Here is a 20,830-nt window from a genome sequence, read left to right as displayed (position 1 = left end):
ATTCCTTTTTTAAAGATTTGTGAAAAATAAGCTTAATAAAAATATTTATTTTGGATTTTCAAAAGGCAACGTGTCAAATTTTGTACTAAACTCTAAACAACTTTTTTATTTTTATCCTAGGAAGTTTATTTTTTGCTCTTTATAAGAAATGTTTAGAATTAGTGTGTCTTAATTTTGAAAATAAAACAACTGTGGTCTAACCCAATTTTGCAAGTTTTCGTTTTGGCTTCTTTAGACCTATGGTAAAAGTATTATTATGAAAAACTTCAAAACCGATGTAAAAATATAAAATAATAAGGTAAAACAATCAATAAAAAATCATTGGTTTGCATTATTTAGAAAAAATTAAAGTGGGTTAAAAAGTTTTTTTTTGGATTTTTTACCTATTGGGGTGAGTTTTTTAACTCTGGTCTGTTATAATATAATAGTCAAAGACTACGCGTCACGGTTAACCTTGAATTTGTCACTAAATTATACTTTTTTATAATAATTATAAATATAGTTAAAAAAAAAAAACTTTAAATGTTCCCTGTCTAGCGTAGGATTTATTGTTTTTCCTATATTAAATTTGTCGACAGCGTCTATGGTTAAGATTTTTTGTCGTTTATTTGTATTTTTGTTTTTTTAACTTTCAGGCTTGCGCGTGAATTATGTTAATTAGATTTTGTATTATTATTAGGATTAGGACGACGCGGCGGTCATTTGAATCGTCGATCAAGATCACAACCGTTATGATTTTTGCCAGGAATAAAATCAACACGGGCGGACTGGGGGGGGGGAGAGGTTGGGTGTAAAGTGGACTATAGGAGTAGGTGATGTAATATTATTATCAACGCTGTTGTTTTCGAGGAGGGGAAGGGTTTGTCACCACTTGTTCGTCGCTATACTGTACATTAGCATTATTATTATTACACTATCCCTCTCGTGCTTTATGTGTGCGTGTGTCTAACATGTATAAATATATGTCTAATATAATATTATTATATTGTGTATTCGACCGGAGGCGGTCGACCGACGTCTGGAAGAATAGATGTGTGTCGCTAGTTTCAAAAATAAAAACCGAAATAATCGCGCCGTCGCCGGGTCGTGTTTTTTCGGTGGTGAAAAAAAAAAAGTCCGTAACATGTGCCAATTTACGTGGGCGCTTAGACCGTAAATGCACAGTAATTTGTTGTGCATGCGTGTTGTCACAAACAACGGCGACGTCCGGGCAACAGCGGCCATCATCAGTCCGATTATATGAAATTCCATTAGGGGTTTTTTTAATAATCATTATTATGCGTATATTATTTGAATATAGGTTGTTTAAAAAACGATATAAGTCACCGATTTTTCTCTATGATAAATTTCTATTCCCTGTAAAAACAACGCAAGTCAAATATGTCTTATCCCAATTAAATGAATTATGCTCAAAGTCAGACTATTTAAAACTATGGATTATGAATATCAGATATCCTATAAATAAATTAGTAAATAGGTGTAAATAAGTTGAATTTCTGGAATTTGAAGTTTTTTGTGGCTAGTGTAAAATTTCAATTTCGTGACTTGTGTCGTTTTGAAATGACCGATTCATTTATAATTTACACATAATTGTCTACCACCGAAGTTATATGGATCATTCCCACGCTATCATGTTTCTGTATTAAGTTTGGCGTCGGTATGTGCGCGTTATACACAACTTCCAGTCACGCATATAATGAGCCCTTGTCTTTGAGCTTGAAACGCTCTTTCTAAGGGTGGAAATGGTGGTAACTCGGGTCGTTTATCTTTCATTCGTGTGGTATAAACAAATATTTTTCTGGATTTACTAAGCCGTTATTATGCATAGATGAACAGCGTCGGACTGACTCAAAAAAACCAATACTGTGTTTAAAAGTCCATCAACAAAAATAAATATAAAATACAAGTAACTGATATTTTTTGAGATAACGTTAATTATTTTGTAAGACAAAATATGTAAAATTATTTTTAAAATAATCAGTTAAAAAAGTATGTAGAATACAAGTGTTTTGTCGTGTGACTGCGCCGACGAAAAATTAAAAAAAAACAATTGCTATAAAAATCTTTTGTTTTGAAAATTATCAATCTTTCCGCCTTACGATTTTCTGTGTTATCAAACTCTCTTAATAGCTAAGTCACTCATCATTCAATAGTTAGCCAGAAATTATCTATTTTTCCTTATTACCACATCTTTGTGTGCACTTTATGATGTCACAAACGCGCCGTACAAATGGTCAATAGCCATCAGGCCAATTCATGTAAAAAAAAGGATCCCCAATTTTATTTGACGTATATTTCCAAAGTATAATACCGCAACTGCTTAGTTTTTGAGTAATTTTGACAAACCAATGAAATAATCTGTCGACAGGCGCATGCTTTGTGTCATCCAACAAGTTATTTTAACGACTTAAGGGGTGCAAAAAAAAACGAAATTTCGACGGCTCGCGTCATTAAACTATTGCTTGAAGAATAATTGCCATGCCTCGTTGGCTGTAAGAAATGCGCGCTGTCAGCGAGGGAGGCGGCGCATGCCATTTTCAACGGATGAAAACGCATAAAGCTGATTAATCGCCGGTGATGTAACACGCATAAGCGTTCACTGCATGCCTGTAAGCATGCTCGCTTCACAAACTGTATAAAAGAGGGATAAGAATTGTCTGCGGAAGAAAAGCTATTTGAATGTAGGCAACAGCCGACTTGGCTGTAAAAGGGTCGTACATGGTCAAAAACAAAATCAAAACGCACAATCATGGTTTCTTTGGGTTTCCGAACACGTTAGAATAGTTGGCAATGAACAAGCAGACAAACTATAGTATAAACAACTGAAAATACAATTGTTAGACCAAATCCGATACAGATACCTATTTATTTTTCTTGAATAGCAAAATTTTTTCGAAAAATATTATGAAATGTAGATTAAGAATATGTACATATAGGGACTCGAATCTTCTTCTATTATATATACTTGTCTGGTTCTTCATACCTTTCTATTACTTGTACATTACATGTCATTGAACGTTTATAACGATGAAATGAAATGTATGATACTGGAATTTGCAGGACCGCTGTATATTGAAATTGACACAGTTTTTCAAGATAATAATTTACATGATATGTTATTTTTTCGATCGTATATTGTTACTGAATATTTTTTTTTACAGTATATTTCAAAAATTATTTATTTAATTTAAAAATTATGGCCATTGCAGACTTAAAAATAATTTCGAGGAGTTGCAATTTCTTATTTTATTTTTTGAACCCAAGATGAATGCTTGTAGGAATGTAGTAATAACTTTTTTAAAATTCTTTAAAAATGTCTGCACCTTATACTACCACCGTTACTTTTAACATGACATTAGTTCAACAATTTAGACAAATTTACCAAAGGCTTATTTATCCAAATGCTTTAATTTTATCTAAGTAATTGGGAAAAATGACAAAAGAAATGTTTGTTTTTTTTTGTAACTTAGCAGTCGAAAATTGTATGCAATTTAAACGGATTGAGTGAATTTAGTAAATTTAACACGATAACATTACCTATTAAAATAACGTTTGTAATTTAATTTTCGTTTGAGTGAAAATAATTTTATAAAGCTTGGCTCTATGAAGTCGCTCATGTTTCATTCTCGGCAATAGATTGTATTTAATACATAACGTTATTCGGTTAGAGCAACAAATATTTTGATTTTTTCCGAAAACCACAAAAAAAAAATTATAATAATTTCGTACAAACAGACAGATAGGAACGCTGTTTTATTTTTAGGCACTTCCCAGAACGGCTTTAAGTCGTCCAAAAAGGTTCACTGACCTTTTGGAACGCGTTTTTCAAGCATTATAGTACTATTATCGTGTGTTTAACTAAAAAAACGAGTTTCAAACTAATTAAGTCGATCGTGTTAGCTTGCTGAAATCAGTAAGTTTACGCCGTTGGAACTTGCACCGCTATAGGCTGTAAAGTCAGAGTAGTTTTTTGCTATGGATAAAAATAAGTTTTTTTTTGGGGGGGGGGGAGCAGAATTTTTAGTGTTTATATATAAATCATCAAAGAAGTATATATTATATGGCTCAACTAAGATGGATCGGTAATGCTAAATTATAGTTTCAAGGCTGCGTTCAGATCAACAGGCGTTTCGCGCATGATGTTTATATTTAAATGATATTTTGGAATATTGTTGTTTTTATTATTTGTCCGTCTTGGGCGTGTCAAGTAGTAAACCAATGTTTTCCCGAAAAAAAAGCAAGTTGGTAAACAGATATTGTGATTTTAAATAATTGGTAATGATTAACGCTATAAAGTAACTTTATGTATGCATCTGAGCTGTTGTTTTTACTGTTGTGGAAAAGGTTATTAGAATTATACATGTAAACAAAATTCTTCGGGATTATGATGATTGATTGAGAAATATCTTGCTAAATAATGCTGACAATTTATAGGGTTAACTAGATAAATTTTGCAAGAATCTCATATTATTTTATTTAACTTTTTTGTTATAAAATTGTGTGTTAAAAAAATTCTAAAATTTTAAAAAAACATTTCAAAAAAATTGTGTTCTTAATGTTTTTAATTAAATAAGTTTCATTATTTTATACATGTATCCAAAAAACAAGAATAACTCGACTAAAAAATAGACTAGGTAAATAGACTAACTCACATTAAAATGTTATAAATAATATTGTTTTAAAAACTAAATTTATTACGAGTGTACTAAAAATGTATTTATGAAAAATAGAATCCAACATTTCTAATTGTTTCTTGTTTGTCATGTTACTAAACTTTTTACTACATAAACAGTTACTTTTAATTACATACATTTTAGATTCGACCTGATAGCAGCTGGAAAAAAGAAGGTACCTATTGATTTTGTAATAATGTGATTTTTATCTTTACATAACAATCCAACATCGAAAATCAAAAAAAATTGAGTGGAAATTTATCTCACAGCGAAAACAATAGAAAACTTTAATAAAAAAAATGTTGTCGTCAGGGTTTGGCGAAATCGTTTCTTCTTGTGATTTTGGTTTTGGCGCGCGTTTTATTTTTGACTTAAATTGGTCCGTCCATGTGTGGAAAATTTCCCAAAAAACAAAACGAAAAAATAAAACAAATTGTTTTTAATTGGTGCGGTTCATCGGACGTGTCTTTTTCGGATGTTGCGGAACACCAGAGACAACCGCAGGAGTGTCACAGACTTCCTACGCCGGACGGGCGATTACCGCAGGATACCACATATATAATATAGAAAGTGGACGGTCTCTTGGTGGTCATTTGGCAGCTGTGTGGCTTTTTTCATTTTAATTTATAGATCCAACGTTGAATAGTAAAAAAAGCAAAAAAACTCCCTCTCTTCTCGCAGGCGAACACTGTGTACCTCGTGGGCGTCTCCTTCTTTTTTTAAAAATTTATTTTGTCTTCGTAATTCGGAGATTATTGTTGCATTATTATTTACGCCCATGAAGTGTCGCCCACCTCGATTAAAAAGAATAAGAAGACGGCCGACACAGTCTGTGCGACCCGCACACCCGAGTAGTATGTACATGCATTATACGTTATGTTATATCTATTGGCAAACAAGTATTTTAACAGCGATGGCGTACTTCCATATCCCAAACGGAATTATAGCCGAAAACAGGGTATGAAATTTAAAAAGTACCTATTATTATTCATCTATTAGCATGAAAAATGTCGAAAACCAGTTTTATCGGTATTCTAACGAATAATAATATTCTACTGGAATCTCTCGGATGTGTTTGTATGATATCGTCCAGCATATTCATTTAAAAACTTGAGTTTTCCCTCTTTAAACCCCTTATGACTGAATCATAAAAATGCGTTGGATTACAAAAATTAGGCGAAGGAATCAGTTCATCGAGGCTGAGCGTCAGGTCCAAAGACAAACAAAGCGAAGCACTGAATAAAAATATTAGCGAGTGTAAAGTAATATTACAGCAATTGAGGAGGAAAAAAAAGCTAGATCTCAAATAAGGCACGTTAAGTAATGATAGGAGCTGTCAGAAGGTTGAGACTGTTATGCTTGGGCAGTTAATAGTTTAGACACATTTAAGTATTTGGGCTCAGTTATTCAAAAGAATTGAAGATGTAGGTGTAGCTAGTAGAAAAAATCAGGGATGTCGTGTCACAGAAAGGAAATGATTGGAGTTAAAACAAAAAATTGTAAGTTGTATACAACTGCAATCGGGCAATTAGGCTATTTTTTGACCATTTCATTCGCTTTACTATTTATTTTTTCTAGACTCGTTTTCTAACAAAAGATAGTTAAACCTATCATCTTTTAAACGTTAATTATTTTACTTTTGTAAGTCTACTCAGGAACGCCCAATACTTCATATATAACCAAAGGTTTTATAAAAAACAGTTTTAATGTACCCTGTTTTAAATGACAATAAATCTACCAATTAAGAATCCTTATTGCTGTATCACTAATAAGTTTTTCCATTCGTTTTTTCATATAAATATTTCTCCTCTTCATTTGGGCTTAACGCTTAGTTTATCCATTAAACCCGTGCGTTGTTCGTTTAACAGCTATAGTTTCTATTACTTTTAACTGAAATCGGTTTGTAAATGAAAACCATTTTTAATATAGCCCACTCAAATTAGTGTGTGAATCGATATGTTTTTATAACCGTTTCGTTGGCAGTAACCGGATGATTCGATTGACGTCGTCGTGTTCCAGTTTCGCGTGGCCAAAAGTCATTGGTCTTAAATGTAAGTAATCGCACTTATAAATATGTTTCCGTTCTGCCAAATATTGTTGTTTTAGAATGAAAAACACACGGTAGTCCCGGCCGACAGAAAATTATATGTAAAGCGATTGTCAGTGTTTAGGCCGAGCTCGTCGCTGCTCGCAGACCAATAATAATAATAATAATTGTGTTATTTGTAAATTGTTCGCTAACAACCATCATTTTTGTTTTATCATCATTATCATATTAATAACGTTAATTCCGCGTTGGCTGTTGCTTATAACAGTGTCAAGTAATCATTGTCACGACCATGCCGATTTGCCAGATCGCTGCTAATTCGTGTTATGATTGACATTACAACATTTTGTTGTTTCCGGCAAAAGGTTAGCTAACTTAATCTTAACGCTGAAAATAACTTTATTGAGTTCCACAACCAGGTTATGATTTGGTTAATGTTGGCAACTTATGTTACCGCACAATTATCGACATAAATTCAATTAAATTAAACTCCCAGCTCTAATCCTGAACGTTTGACCTTTGGTTTCGCTTGGTCGTCAACGCCTATGTTACAGGAATGTCCCTTAAAACTTCAATGCCATATCATTTCGTCCGAAGTTAGTCTTACGGAAATGAAACAATCGTACAAAATTCATCTACTGTTTTGGTATGAATTTTTCGACAAAACTTGATGCAAATAATGTCTGTCATAAATTGGCATCGCGAAGAGAAATCCATATCAATAAAGATTAAAGCTGGTTTTCCCGTTCTTAAAACGCAATTAATTATTTATTTTTTTTTAACATAAAAACGTGTTTTTGAGAAACTGAGTATTTTCAAAGTAAAAGTAAGTGTGAAAAATTAAAAATTCTTTATCTTAATTTTGACATGAACGATTTGTACAGAGTTGTAAAACATTGGGAGTTTGTAAAATACATAAGAAATTGTTTTGAAAACAATCGTCAATTCTACTGACAGTTTTTTAAATTATTTGGGATATTGTAACGATAGTTCAGTATTTTAGATCATATTTTTTTATCTTTTAATCTTATGATTTTTTTGATACTTCTTATAGACCAGTTCCTCGGAATAATGCATCCTTTCAAACAAGTTTTATAAAAAAGAAAAAAAGTTTTATATAAAAATCTTCAATGGCGGGCTCCTAAGACTACAATGTAATTTTCCATTCGTAAGCTAAAATTAAAAATCGTAAACATATATTTTCATTCCACCCTATTAACGATGGATTATTTTTCGTCCTACACTGCCAATAAAATCCGTACTACGGTGGCTCTCTTGTTAGGACAAGTGCCATTTGGTCGGTGTCTAAGTTTGTGCGGTTTTCGCCATCAGAAGGCTCGTAAAACAATCGTTTAACCCATGGCGGGCCTATGGTTAATTTGTTTTTGTAATTCTCCGTCACAAATAACTTCTTGTTATTGGTAATATATTTTTTTTTATTGCTCGTTGCACGCAGTTATAATGCCTATGGCCTTTAAACCGTTACACTATTAGTCTCAAGGAAACTGTCTTTGCGCTGGAATGACGCGTGTGTTGTGGCGGCTGTGCTTACACACAACAAACACGTGTGTCGTATACGATTTTGTTGACCGAACAAAGTAATAACAATAATAATAATAATAACACCGAGGCCGCCGCCGAGCCGTCGATCAATGGGCCGAAGATTAACGTCGGTCGTGTAGTGTACTAGCCAAGAATGCGGTTTTTAACGATATAGGAGTCCGGCTGTGTGCATGCATGGCGGCATAACCCCACGCACGATAATTAGGTTATTTATTTCACTCCTGCATCGCAAATTCGTTGTTCCGTCGGCTGCAAGGAAAAAAAAAATTGGTCGGAAAACTGTGAAAAAAAAAATCAAGTACGTGTACTTTGCAAGTGCACAACGTCTGTGGCGGTTGTTTAGGGTCAACGCCGTATCATTGCGCTACCGCAGCCGCCCACGTCCAAGCCATAAATCCGCTTGAATAGTCTAAATATACGCGTATAAATCTCCGTCGCCTTCCTCGGTCGAGTACGCCCGAGCAGGACAGGAGTGGCACCACCCGCGACCGTGTGGCATAATGAAAATTATATCGGCCCTAAGTACGTTTTAATTAGACCGCAATCGTTCTTACGAAAATCGCCGACACTTTGATTTACCGTTTTTATCGATGTCGCCAAAAACAAAAAAAAAACCGATACAGTTAGGTCGGAACATACTTGTGCGAGTAGGTCACAGGTCTATATGAAGTAAAACAACTGAAACAAATGCGAATCTGTAATGGTGGAAATACAAATATCGATGAAAAGCATTTCACGTTTGAAGTAATAATTGTTGGTACTAGGGTGGATACAATTAGGGTTGATCGTCTGCCTATAATAATTGAAGACCAAAAGGGCGGGGAGGTGTAATGTGTTAACTAGATGTTTTTTACGAAATGAGATAGTAAGAGTTTGTTATGGATTGTTGGGTGGTGGACTAGATGGTGAACTCAAAACAAGGAAAAACGTGTTAGGACTGCTCAAAATAATTCATATAGAAAACCCGTTTAGGGGAAGAACATGTTGCTTTTCCGTGGTTTTTACAATGGCATAAAGAATTATTTTTGACTATATCAGGCTACCATTGTGTTCCCCATTTCCTCTAATTTTTTTTTAACCAACTCACATACAATAATGCGAATTTTGAATAATAGTTATAGCATTTTTAACACAAAAATTAATTTCCTGGAAAATTTGAAAAAAAAGAGTTTAACACGTTTTTTTTCTGTGATCTGCAATTTATTGTCATAGCTACTTATATGTTTATCAATATGTGAGTCGAAACATAGAAAAGTACCTCAAGAATACAAATCTGCTTAAGGGCACTTCATTTTAATTAGATAGAAGAACTATTTTGGTCTCAAAATGTTCAGAATTTAGTGCAGATTTTTGAATAACCAATAACTTAAAAACAATATTGTTTGCGACAAGAGGTCCTTTTTCCATTTTTACCATTTTATTTTGAATACCCGTAACTGTTGATTCACTGACATAGAGCAAACCTAGAATTTGACTACGGTTAATGTGTAATTTCTCCCTTTTTTGGAAAATGTCATAGCCCCTATTTAGATCTACCTTCGGTCAAATTTTCAAACCTGACACCCTAAAACTTCACCTAAAAAAAAGCGATATAAAGAAAAAGTTTCCACCATTTCTAGGGGAAAACGTTTAAAATAGTTTTTATAGTTTGTCAACGTTTATCGGTAGTACAATGTTTAAATAATATTCCATCCTGATGGGAAGGGGGGGGCAATGAGAAGTCTTTGCTGGGATCTTGGAAAAACTTAGGTTTTTCGCCGCCGAGGGTGCCCCTTTATGAGTCACTCGGGGGTCCTGGATGCAGGCCAAGGAATTCAGCCGCCGCATCCGACCGACGCCGAGCGCGCTCGACGTTCCCGGGACCACGTTACTAGACCACCGTCGCCGCGGCATACGGTCAGTAGACGCCGTAAACGCCGCTTTTCCATCTCCGTAACGCCGTCTTCGTCGTTGTCCCGTCTCGTAGTCTCGTACATTACGGCAAAGCGCATACAAGAATAATTCATTTCGGTATCGTTCGGGTCCTTGACCGTTTTAGAGTCGCCGGACCCCTCGCAGTGTCGCCTGTCCATGACCGTTGTTGTCGCCGTCGACCAGTCGCCGCAATTCCAACGGGAGCAGCAGGAATCTGGCCGGTGGTGGACCCGCGAAGGTGGTGCACAACAAGAGACGCAGCGTCCGCGAGTTTCGAAGGCGGTGATGCGCGCGGTGACAGCACAGTGCGCATCTTCGTGTTATGGGAGCAACGGCGGGCGCGGAGGTCGTCTCCCGTAGAGTCACTGGGTCATTATGCCGGTCAGCAGCAGCACAGAGGTACCAGATGCCAAATGCTGTTGTAAACACTGTCAAGGTACGGTCCGCAAAAACCTAATCCTCACCAGGAAAAAAAACACTAAGTTAGCGTTGTCTTAACCCAGAAAATGATTGGTATTTATTCGAAAATGTAGGTTTTGTAGAGTTTTTGAAAAACCTAGAATTTTGCCAAATCATACCCTCGCCAGTACGTTGTAACGATAGTTGGTGTGCTGTCTTGTTGTGTGTCAACAGCAGGAATGAACCGGGATAAAAAATATCATCAACCCTCTTCGGAAAGTTTATGTAGAATAAGCTTAAGTGGCCCAAAACTCTGAAGGCGATCAGTGATCATCCTTTCGTCCTCCAGCTCTTGTTAAATAGGCATAGTTAGAATAAATCCAGACTCTATGAAACCTTCAATCTCGCACACTTAGCAAAGCGACAAAAAAACCCTATTTGGGGTCTTTTGGGAGGGTCTTTGCAGTCTGCAGTCTGTTCATTCTAATGTGGAAATGATATTAAAGTCTCAATTATCGTGATTGCTTATCAGTGGATATTGTCACAGTAAATGTAATTTACAAGCACATTAAAGTGGTAGCGAAGTGTAATCTTCTACGTTACAGATGCATTACGATTTATGAATAAGACGAAATTTTGTATCTTGTATCAAAACTCATCCAACTCTGCCCCAATGTAGTTCTTATGCGTTGTCATAGGCTTAGAGATTAGTTAAAATTTTAATTTCCTAATCTTGGACTTAAGTAAACAACCACATGTTGGTTTTGAAACGTCTTATTGTCTGATCCATAAGTCAGTCTATACTGTGATAATACAAAATAAACGGTAACCAATTTTGTTTCTATACACTAGATAGGTACTTGTATGTTTAAGATTTTATTTTTTATTAATTTTTTTTTTTTTTTTAAACATAAACATGTCTTTAAACTAAGGGTCTATAAAAAAATGTGCATCAAATTTTTTCGTGACGAATTGTGCAACGCCAAAAGACGATTTTCGGACTTGAGTAAAACCGTTCATTAATCGTTAATATGTTAAATAAATAATGGAATTCTAGCGACCAGATACAGAGTCCCTTGGTTTCCTACTCTCGGTGTGGGCCGTCACACTTTTGGTAAATGAGATTATTTTAATTTTTTTTAACAAATTTTACAAGTAAGTGTGTTATCAACTAATAAATCCTACCCATTCCGTCGCCACCGCCGACCTTGATGTGAATTATTACTGGCTGAGTTTTAAAATATGTATTATTTTTTTATAGGATCCTTGGGCGTGAGATTTTAACAATTATAATAATATATTACGGAAGATTTAAAATAAAAATAAAAATCGCACCCGCGTCGTCGGGAATGTTTAAAAAAAACCCAATTACACCATTAACTCGCCGACGACATTCTCGGTGCGCTATTAATTTTAAAACTCAAAGAAAATCACTGCAACTCTACCGTGTTTTCTCGGCTTTTTATTATTATTATTACTATTTCCAACTGTGTTCAGCCACAGAAAAAAATATTAAACACGGTCGCCAAATTGGCTCGGTCGACACAGGCCGGGATATACTCCTATTCTACACGAGGGCAATCCTCTGGCCGCGTCTGCTTGTAACCCGGAAGACTATTTTTCATTTTTAAAACGACCGCTATCTCCGCATATTATCCGTCCATCTCGGGCGGGGACCGATATCTTCATAGAGCAAGTCCACAGAAATCGTACCCGAAAGCTAATGCTAGCGCATAAACCAAAAGCTTGTATGGTCTTAAATTTTTATATTTTTTACAAAAACCGAAGTTGTTATTTTGTAATTGCTATGGGGAGACCAAAGAAAACAAACTACACATGCTTATACATATTTACAAAAATGTTTTCAAAAAAAAGTTGTATAATTTTATTTTAAAAAAGATGGTCTTTCGCTAAATTAATAACCTGATAGATATTTTTCTAATAAATCGTACACGAAATGTATTTCGTTAGGCCAAATTGTTAATAAAAATGTTAACTCTTTGAAACTCTAATACCATTTAAAAGCGCATAAAATCAAATGTGCCCGACCATGTTGTTATAATCAAAATGTGTAAGTATAGCGTCCTTTCAATAGTAGTTTCAGAATTTAACAGTCTGAAAATTAGACTGTAAGTGGATCTAGCGTTTTAAAAAATCAGTAGTCAAGTTTTTTTATTTATCGAGAATAAAAACACAATACCACACGATGAAAGGCATATTTTTGCGTCGAAACGTTCGTTTCTCAAAAACTCGTGACCTTTATTACCCCTCTCGTCGAATGTGTTGATCTTTTTTTCAATATGTTTTTTAACCATAGCACAATAATATTTTAATCGATTCGTCCGCAATTCGCATTGGATGCGTTGGACCGGACGCGCCGAGGAAGAGGCGTTTGTAAATATGTTATTTCGTGAATCGAAACTGTGTGGGACGTTTCATTCAAGACGCGCGTTCGAGCAACCGCCCGACGGCTCGCCTTCATCGCAACAGCTGTTGCAGAGCGCCGCCCCTAGATAACAACCTAACTATTGTCTATGTATATATATATATATATATATATTGATGATGTGATACCGTTGATGGGTTCTACAAGTGCGCAGCGGCGTGTGTGCGTACTATACTATACTACCCCGGTACATTGCGGTGGTTTATTTTATTTTTCTACCGTCGGTCGGAGAACGTCCTTGACACAGAGCCGGGATCCACCGGGCGAGTCCAGAAATATCCCTGCCATAAGTGAGACTCCACACTATTAGTTGCTACTGTTGTTTTACTTACACACACACACACACCTGAACACACTGTTGCGCTTGGTACGACCCAGTTTTTTTTCAGTCTTTTTTTTTTTTTTTTTTTACAGCGCCGCAAATAGACACCGATCGACCGGCGGAGGGGAAAAATATGATTACTCGTCTGGCTCTGACTACGTCCGTAGTACCTATATGATAATAATTAAATTATACCTAACCCATTGGCATCGTTGAGGGGTAGCAGTGCGAATGTGTCCGATCGACATTGAAACGATGTACGTACATAATAATAATAATAACAACAGTCTAGAGTACACCGAAGTTGACGAGTAAACGTTTTCGCGGTTGTCGGAAATGGCGGTGGGTGGGCGGCGACGATTGGCAAAAACAAACTTTCTTCCCCTCAAAAATGCTATACCTAATAATTTTTCACCTGTGTTCGACGGAAACGAAGAAAACAAATATCCGGCACAAAAACCGCTTTTTTGTCTTTAAAATAATCACAGCTATGGATAGTTTTGCTACTACTGTATTGGATTAACACCGATTTTTGTTTTTAGAATTTTAATTAAAAAACTGTCCTCTAAAATGGGAAAACAAAAAAAAGTTACAATCACAAATTTTTAAATACTAATGTAATATTTTTGTACAAAAAAAATTACCTTTTTTTATTAGTTTTTTTGGATTTTGTAAGTAGTCATTTGTAATAATTTGCCCACCCCTGAAATTATATCATGACGTAATAAAAATAATGTTCCTAAGTGATGTATTTTATTGTTGTCATACAAAGACATAATATAATAATTTATAGCTGCTGTGATAATTATTACAGCGTAGGTAGTTGTTTATTGCTTTGGTCGACGATTTGGTTTTTCATAATAATGTGTTTTAGCACAGAATAAATAAAATCAGAATAGATCCACAGATAAAAATCACAAGTCTATTAAACTAGTCATTTGAATATAACAAATATATTGCGAAGTGATTTTTGTTAACATTTTGATAATATGACCATTCGCGTTTTAAAGATAAATACTGAAAACATATTAAAACTTTTATGAGCTGGTTTATACTATTTCTCCCATGGAGTAAATTAGACTTCCTAACTACAGTGCTACAATACTTCTCAACATTTCAGTTAACGATTGTATTGTGTTTTTAGAAAAATCAATATAATTTTTCGCCATAAAAAGGAAGTAAATATTTAGATGTTCGATCCATTTGAAGGTCGATCGTGTTTTAGTTTTGAACATTCACAATTTATATTATCAATGATTTCTCACGACAAGCGAATAATCAAACATTTTTATTAATCATACTTTTATGTACATATTATGCTGTAAGCAGTGATTAAAAGCGAAACGAACTGCCTAGAGGGGGCACCCCTTAGTATGCATCCGCGGTGCTTTCTGTAATGTTTGTACTTAATTGCACGCATATTTGAAAATTTAGCCAATTAGTCTTGCACGTTTTTTTGGCACCATGTCCCTTACTACGATCAAAATTGGTTTGCCCTTTTGGTCCAAACTAGAAGTGGACATCTCCTGAGTCCTGACCTTTATTACATTTTCAGTATTTCTAATTAATAAAAACCACTATTCTTTCGTTTGACAATTCATCATTTACGTTTGTAATTTGTATTGCCGCTACCCTTTTGGCAGTGGCAACATGATAGTAATTAATAATGCTGTATCATTAATAATAAATCAAATTATTTAATAATATAATCAGTAGTTATACATTAAACCTTTGCAGTAAACCTACGGAAAGTGAGCTACACTTTAACTGCAACAAATGAGAAATAACAAAAAACTTTAAACAAATATTCGAATAAAACATTATAACAGCAATGTGTAACTGTTAGTAAACAGATGGTCGGTGAAGGTATTTGCGCTAAATCACCTTGAAAATTAAAATTAACAGAATTAGTTCTTTAGGCATAATATGTTATTATACTCCAGTTTAGGATTGTTATTATTTCCTACTAGTTGTTTTGGGACCGTCTGAATAGAGTAGGTACGTATGAATCATAATGCTCTTGGATCATTAACAAATCATACATAACAAGGTACGGTGGGCACCACCGTGTTGTGTTTGGTCTATATTTAAAACTGAACCCAAAACGGTTACCTGTAGAATAAAAAAAAAGGGTACATCCTAAGAATTCACAAATAAATTTTGGAACTAATTTGACTATTTTCAAAGTAATTGTTTTTTCGCTTGAAGAGGTGTAATTTTTGGATTTGAGGTCTAAAAATTACACCTTACAAATACATTAGTTATCAAACTTCTTTTGTCATTTTTGAAAACCAAAATAACTTTATAAATATAGTATTATTTTTATCTGGGCGCATTACTATCAGGCCCCGGATAATGATAAAAATGAACACGGGAAAGATACTTATCACACTAAAACGCGGCGGCCATCTTCTTAAATCTACACCACTATAATGTTGTATCTATACATTACTATTGTTAGTTGTGTATAGATATAACATATAATACTAAATCGATTTTACAAAATGGCCGTCACTGTTTTGTTTAGATTGAAAAGACCCTTTTCACTTCACCCCCCGTCTTAAATTTTAAACATTATTAAATCAAAAAGTAATTATCTATTATTGATTATCGACCAGCCAAAATGTTCAGCAAATTATTCTTAATTTAAAAAGATAATTAAATATGTACGTTACCATTTAAGTTTTTTTAATAGTTGATAAAGCTTTGAAAAAAAATAAAAATGATCAAAATGTAAATGATGTCTAATATATTAAAATAACATTAACTGAAGTGTCTCCACAAAAAAAAATTTACAAAATTGTGATTTTTATAAGAGAAAATCGTGTCTTATTCTTAATAAATCAATTTTGTAGATCAACGATTTTCTGAGAAATCAAATAACACGATTGTTAACACATGTATTGTTTATAAATTTATTTTAGTATATTTAAAAATATTTTTTCCCATTGGTTTCTTGATAATTTTTTTCCCGCGAGTCTATTTTTTTTTTTTAATTTATACTTTATACATTCGGATAAATCACAGCCATTAGTGAGAGAAAGGGTGGTTCGAGGGTGACATAAAGTGAATAATGCCGTCTGATTGAGGAACACTGTTGTCTCGGCGAAGACACAGGGCAAGGCGATCGTAGCGGTTACTGCGGTTACGGTTAGGTAATGGGGTTATAACGTGGACACCGTGGGGAGAGGGAGGGGACCTATTTAGAGCGTGTATTGGGTGGTTTTTGGCATACGGTAGCTGTTGGCGTTTTGTTGGCACTCGACGGCCGGGCGGAATGAACGCTATTTTCGGTCTTAAAATATAAACGGTGGCGGCCCGGCGGTGGAGGAAGCGAACCAGCCGTTCACCTCTACTACTTGTTTTAAGACCGCGACGTCGTGCTCGCTCGTGTACTTGTTTTAAGTATACAACAATATAAGCTATGCCGGGCTTTGCTATGCACATTCGCCACGGGCGACATTCAAAACCCACATAACCGTTTGCCAGCAAATGCCGATGCGAATTTGTCACTAACTAAAGTGACGTCGTCACAACCACCGGCAATTGGATAGGTAGTTATAGCGGATCGGGGAAAAAATCTCAGCATATTATTCAAAACAATGACGTGGCCGTTTATTATTGTAATGGCAAAGCTTCGAAAATAACGCTCGGCCGTGTTTTGTCCGGACGAAAATACACGATTTGTTTTTGCCGTCGCCCGTTTTAATGTGGTCTGCGATTGTCCGCCTAGTCGACTGATATTATTGTGATACAGTAAACTCATGTAAATGTTTACTCATGTAAATAGGCATGGTCGAAGATGCGAGGACAGTAAATCGAATAAAAAATATAGAGCTGTAACATCATTATAACGCTCTGTAATCAAGAAGGCGAGTGACAGACGGCAGGATTTTGTACAAGTTCTTAAAGACTATACATTATAATCCTTATCAACTATTCAGATCAATAGATAAATTCAAGTTTATCATTATTATGTGGTAATGTTATAACTGATAATCATATGTTTTATACCATATGGCTGCAGTAGTGAAACAAATGAAAAATAAATATGTACTGGATATGTGTAATTTCGTCATTCTGGTCACACTGCAGCTCGTATTTTCGCTTACTTCATAGTAGTACACTAACATTTAGTATACTGCTCTTCATAATATCTTACTTATTGCGATCCTCTGGAACAGTATTTCAGAAAGTTATGAAATCCATAATGTTACATAAGTGATGCTCATGACATTTTATAAATTAGTAAAATTATGATTATACTTTCAATAGGTCAAAATCAATGCAAAATTATGAAAATACATAATAAAATATGTCTCAATTGATAATCACTGTACATCGATAATAAAAAAATTGCACATCTTGTACCCTTTATTTTGTACTCATCACTTCAATTATAATATCTTTTTGTATTTAAAGTCTGTGTCAGAAATATATTGTTATTTCTAGTTATTTTTAAAGTATTAAAATAAAATAAAATAAGTTTCCTAAACTAGTCATTCATTAAGATATTACTTTGGGTTATAATATAATGAACCAATAAGGGGAAGGGGGTGTTGATCACATGACAAAACAATTTTTGGATAACAAAAAAAATGTCTACTTCCATTGTTTGTTGACTTTTTTATTGTTATTACAATCTGAGTTTGCTTAATCATGCCAAGCTTGTGCAGTTGTGTGTATGTGCTCTGGCAATCGCTTAGTTTGCACACAACTATTGTATTAGTAATACGTTCCGGGCATGTCTATTAACTGCTTATCGTCAGGCATTATGATATTATTTCCAAGACGGATTATTACTATCATTGTTGTTGTTATTTTTATTATTATTATTATTATTATTTGCCCCTCTGCCTCTCCCCCAAAGTCGCACGCAAAAACGATTTCCAGAAATTCCGAGACTTAATAATGTATAAATCGCAATTGTTTGTGCAACATATTATGGTGGGTAGAGATGAATTTCGCTTTTGCTTTTGTAAATCCTCGATTAATACAACAACAATAGCGCTGGGAGTCCAAAAGGAAAATGGATTCGGGTCAACCCTTTTACAACGTGCTGTGGTCGCGATTGGAAGACATTTCAATAACAACAATTGAATATTTAATAAGGAGTTTAGTATTATTTGTATCTTAAACTTAAATCATTAGTAACTTCAAAAGTAATTACTGGTTATCGACCACTCAACATTTTCAGCTAATTATTCTTAATTTAAGAATTTAGTTAAATATATATATATATATACATTACCAATTAAATTTTAAAAGTTGATAGAGATCTCATAGAAAATAAAAAAAAGTAACAATTTAATACTGAAAAACAACATAAACTCCAAAAAAGAAAACTTATTAAATTGCTATTATTTTAAGAGAAAACGAGTGTTTCATCCTTAATGAATCATCCTGTAGTTAATTTTTTTTCTACTGTATATTATGTTTTGTAAAAAATAAATAAAATGGTCGTGTCCTATAGATGATTCTAGTGCGGATACAGTTCGTTATACAAATTCCAGATCAATCCGTTGACAGTACGGAGGAGGATATTATGATATATATGTATACATTTTATTTTAATAAGCTCGGACGATACGCAGACGGTAATAAAAAGGGTTACATCACAGAGCAAATCCGCAATAACAAAACGGTCTAGATTTTGGCAATGGCCACAACTGTCGCCCGTTCCGCTGTATAATAGCAATAAGCTCCAGTTATTTAGTTAGCGTAAGACACACACACACACACACATATGTGAATGTATTCCAGGTCCGAATACGTAAACCCCAGGCACAACTCTTTCATGTTGGTTACGGGTCAACCGTCTGATTGACTTTCCTTTTAAATCGCGTGAAAATAGATATGCATTCGGTTTGGTTTTAATTTAATTAAAAAAAAGAAATACTACCGGAAGTAAGAGGTATTCGTCGTTGGATCCACGCCTTTGTTTTGTACACATATCGTTAGCGTTGTTCGTTGCCGGTGGTACGGCCGATACATACATTGTATCTATCATAATATTATAGTGACGGTGCATGATTGATTCGATTATAAAACACGAATTAGTCAAACAGCAGTTGGCAAACGCTTTGGCTCGGTCATCGGTCGATTAATTTATCACGGCGACCGAGCAAAACGATTTATACGAAAAGCTATTAAAAAAAAAAAAAAAAACAAATGACCGAGGCAAATTGATATACTTGTATTTATATTTTGTTTGTTTGTCAATCGTCCTTACGCGAGTAGCTGTCGGTTTCAAATCATATCGTCCACACGAGAGAGACAAATCACTTTAGACTAAAACGATTCGTTCAATAAAAATTTATCGTGGAGAAAAAACTATTTTTTATTAGCCTATCGGAATTCTCACAGGCGTTTACCGTAGTTACAAATTACATTAATTAGTTACTCGACGTCAAACGAATAAATTTGAAAAAGGACACTTAAACTCGCGGGTGAAGCCTAGTTAAGCAAATTTAACTGCGTTACATCTTACATTCACCAATTTTGAATTCGTAACAAGTTAGTTTACGTAAACATGACTTTTTTATGAAATGAAAACATTAAACATGAAAAAATTTTCCCCGCTTGCGAGAGGCCGCAGATAGATTTTAGTGTGCAAGACTCGTCGACATTTTTATCGCTGCTAAAAGAAAAAGAAAATTTTGTTACAATTATCGAAACATGAAAATAATTAACGGACAAAACCACGCGTACTTGGATGTATATTTATATTGTGTTCAGTGTGAATTTGAGACCAAAAAGTTGTTTGTGGAATATACATAAAAAACAAATTTATCCTGCGCGTTTGTGTATTTGTATTGTTGGCACGAGACTATTTTGTTTTCGTTACATTTGTTATGTATTATATGTCCAGTGGACAACAACATGAGTTCATCTCTTTTCTGGTATATTTTTATTAATTTGTTTTCGACAAAAAAATAACACAAAAACTGAACACAAGCGTGTTACAATAAGCGCCTCTGCCGCCGTCGTTCGTCCGGGTTAATGGCAGATATTTGCCTCTTCTTTCGATCTCGGGCAACAAAACCATAATGTCGCACACAAACACATAAAGTGAGTTGGTCTAAAAAAAAAGCAACTATAAAAAAACTACACCAAACCCGAGGCGGCCGTTGTGATATGAAATAATAATAAAATAAAATAAATAAACCGTGTAATCCGCGGGTATGGAAGAAGAGGCGTAGCGTAGTTGGATCTGTTGTTGTACCTACATAATAATAATATATATTATTTATAAGCTTCATTGACCCAATAAACGGAATAGTGGTTTTTGTCTTAAAACGACCGTACGGTGAAAGTAGTATTATATGCCTGCGACGCTTCGCTATTGTTTCGTCGTCTCGTCTAAACGTTTAAAAGAAAAAAAAAATGTTAACCGATCAATTTACCAACAGCCGTTTATATCAATAAAAGTCGTGGGATAACGACATGTTGTAGGTAACATAAAC

The 20,830-nt window shown here is 34.5% G+C and overlaps 1 protein-coding gene across 5 annotated transcripts in view; it reads left to right on the top strand.

The window, feature by feature from the left end:
• LOC126843186 (myocardin-related transcription factor A-like) overlaps positions 1-20,830 on the top strand; it is a 65,030-nt gene that overhangs the window by 20,850 nt on the left and 23,350 nt on the right. The window contains exons 1-2 of one of the 5 annotated variants that reach the window (XM_050580585.1): positions 10,171-10,633; positions 13,457-13,621. The exons of 2 other annotated variants lie outside the window; for them this stretch is intronic. Coding sequence is in view for 1 of the 3 variants with exons in the window: in XM_050580554.1 (XP_050436511.1) it covers positions 10,573-10,633 (61 nt within the window). In the remaining 2 variants the exon portion in view is untranslated. Of the gene's footprint in view, positions 1-10,170; positions 10,634-13,456; positions 13,622-20,830 lie in introns of those variants that run through there. 2 more of the 5 variants (XM_050580570.1, XM_050580554.1) reach the window with 2 other exon arrangements.

This window comes from Adelges cooleyi, unplaced genomic scaffold (assembly GCF_023614345.1).
Source record: "Adelges cooleyi isolate 19-005CV unplaced genomic scaffold, UGA_ACOO_1.1 ACOO_flye_CR_arks_rails_tigmint_CR_PRNA_108, whole genome shotgun sequence".
In the NCBI taxonomy this organism is placed as follows: domain Eukaryota; kingdom Metazoa; phylum Arthropoda; class Insecta; order Hemiptera; family Adelgidae; genus Adelges; species Adelges cooleyi.
This window is presented reverse-complemented; position numbering and strand designations above follow the sequence as displayed.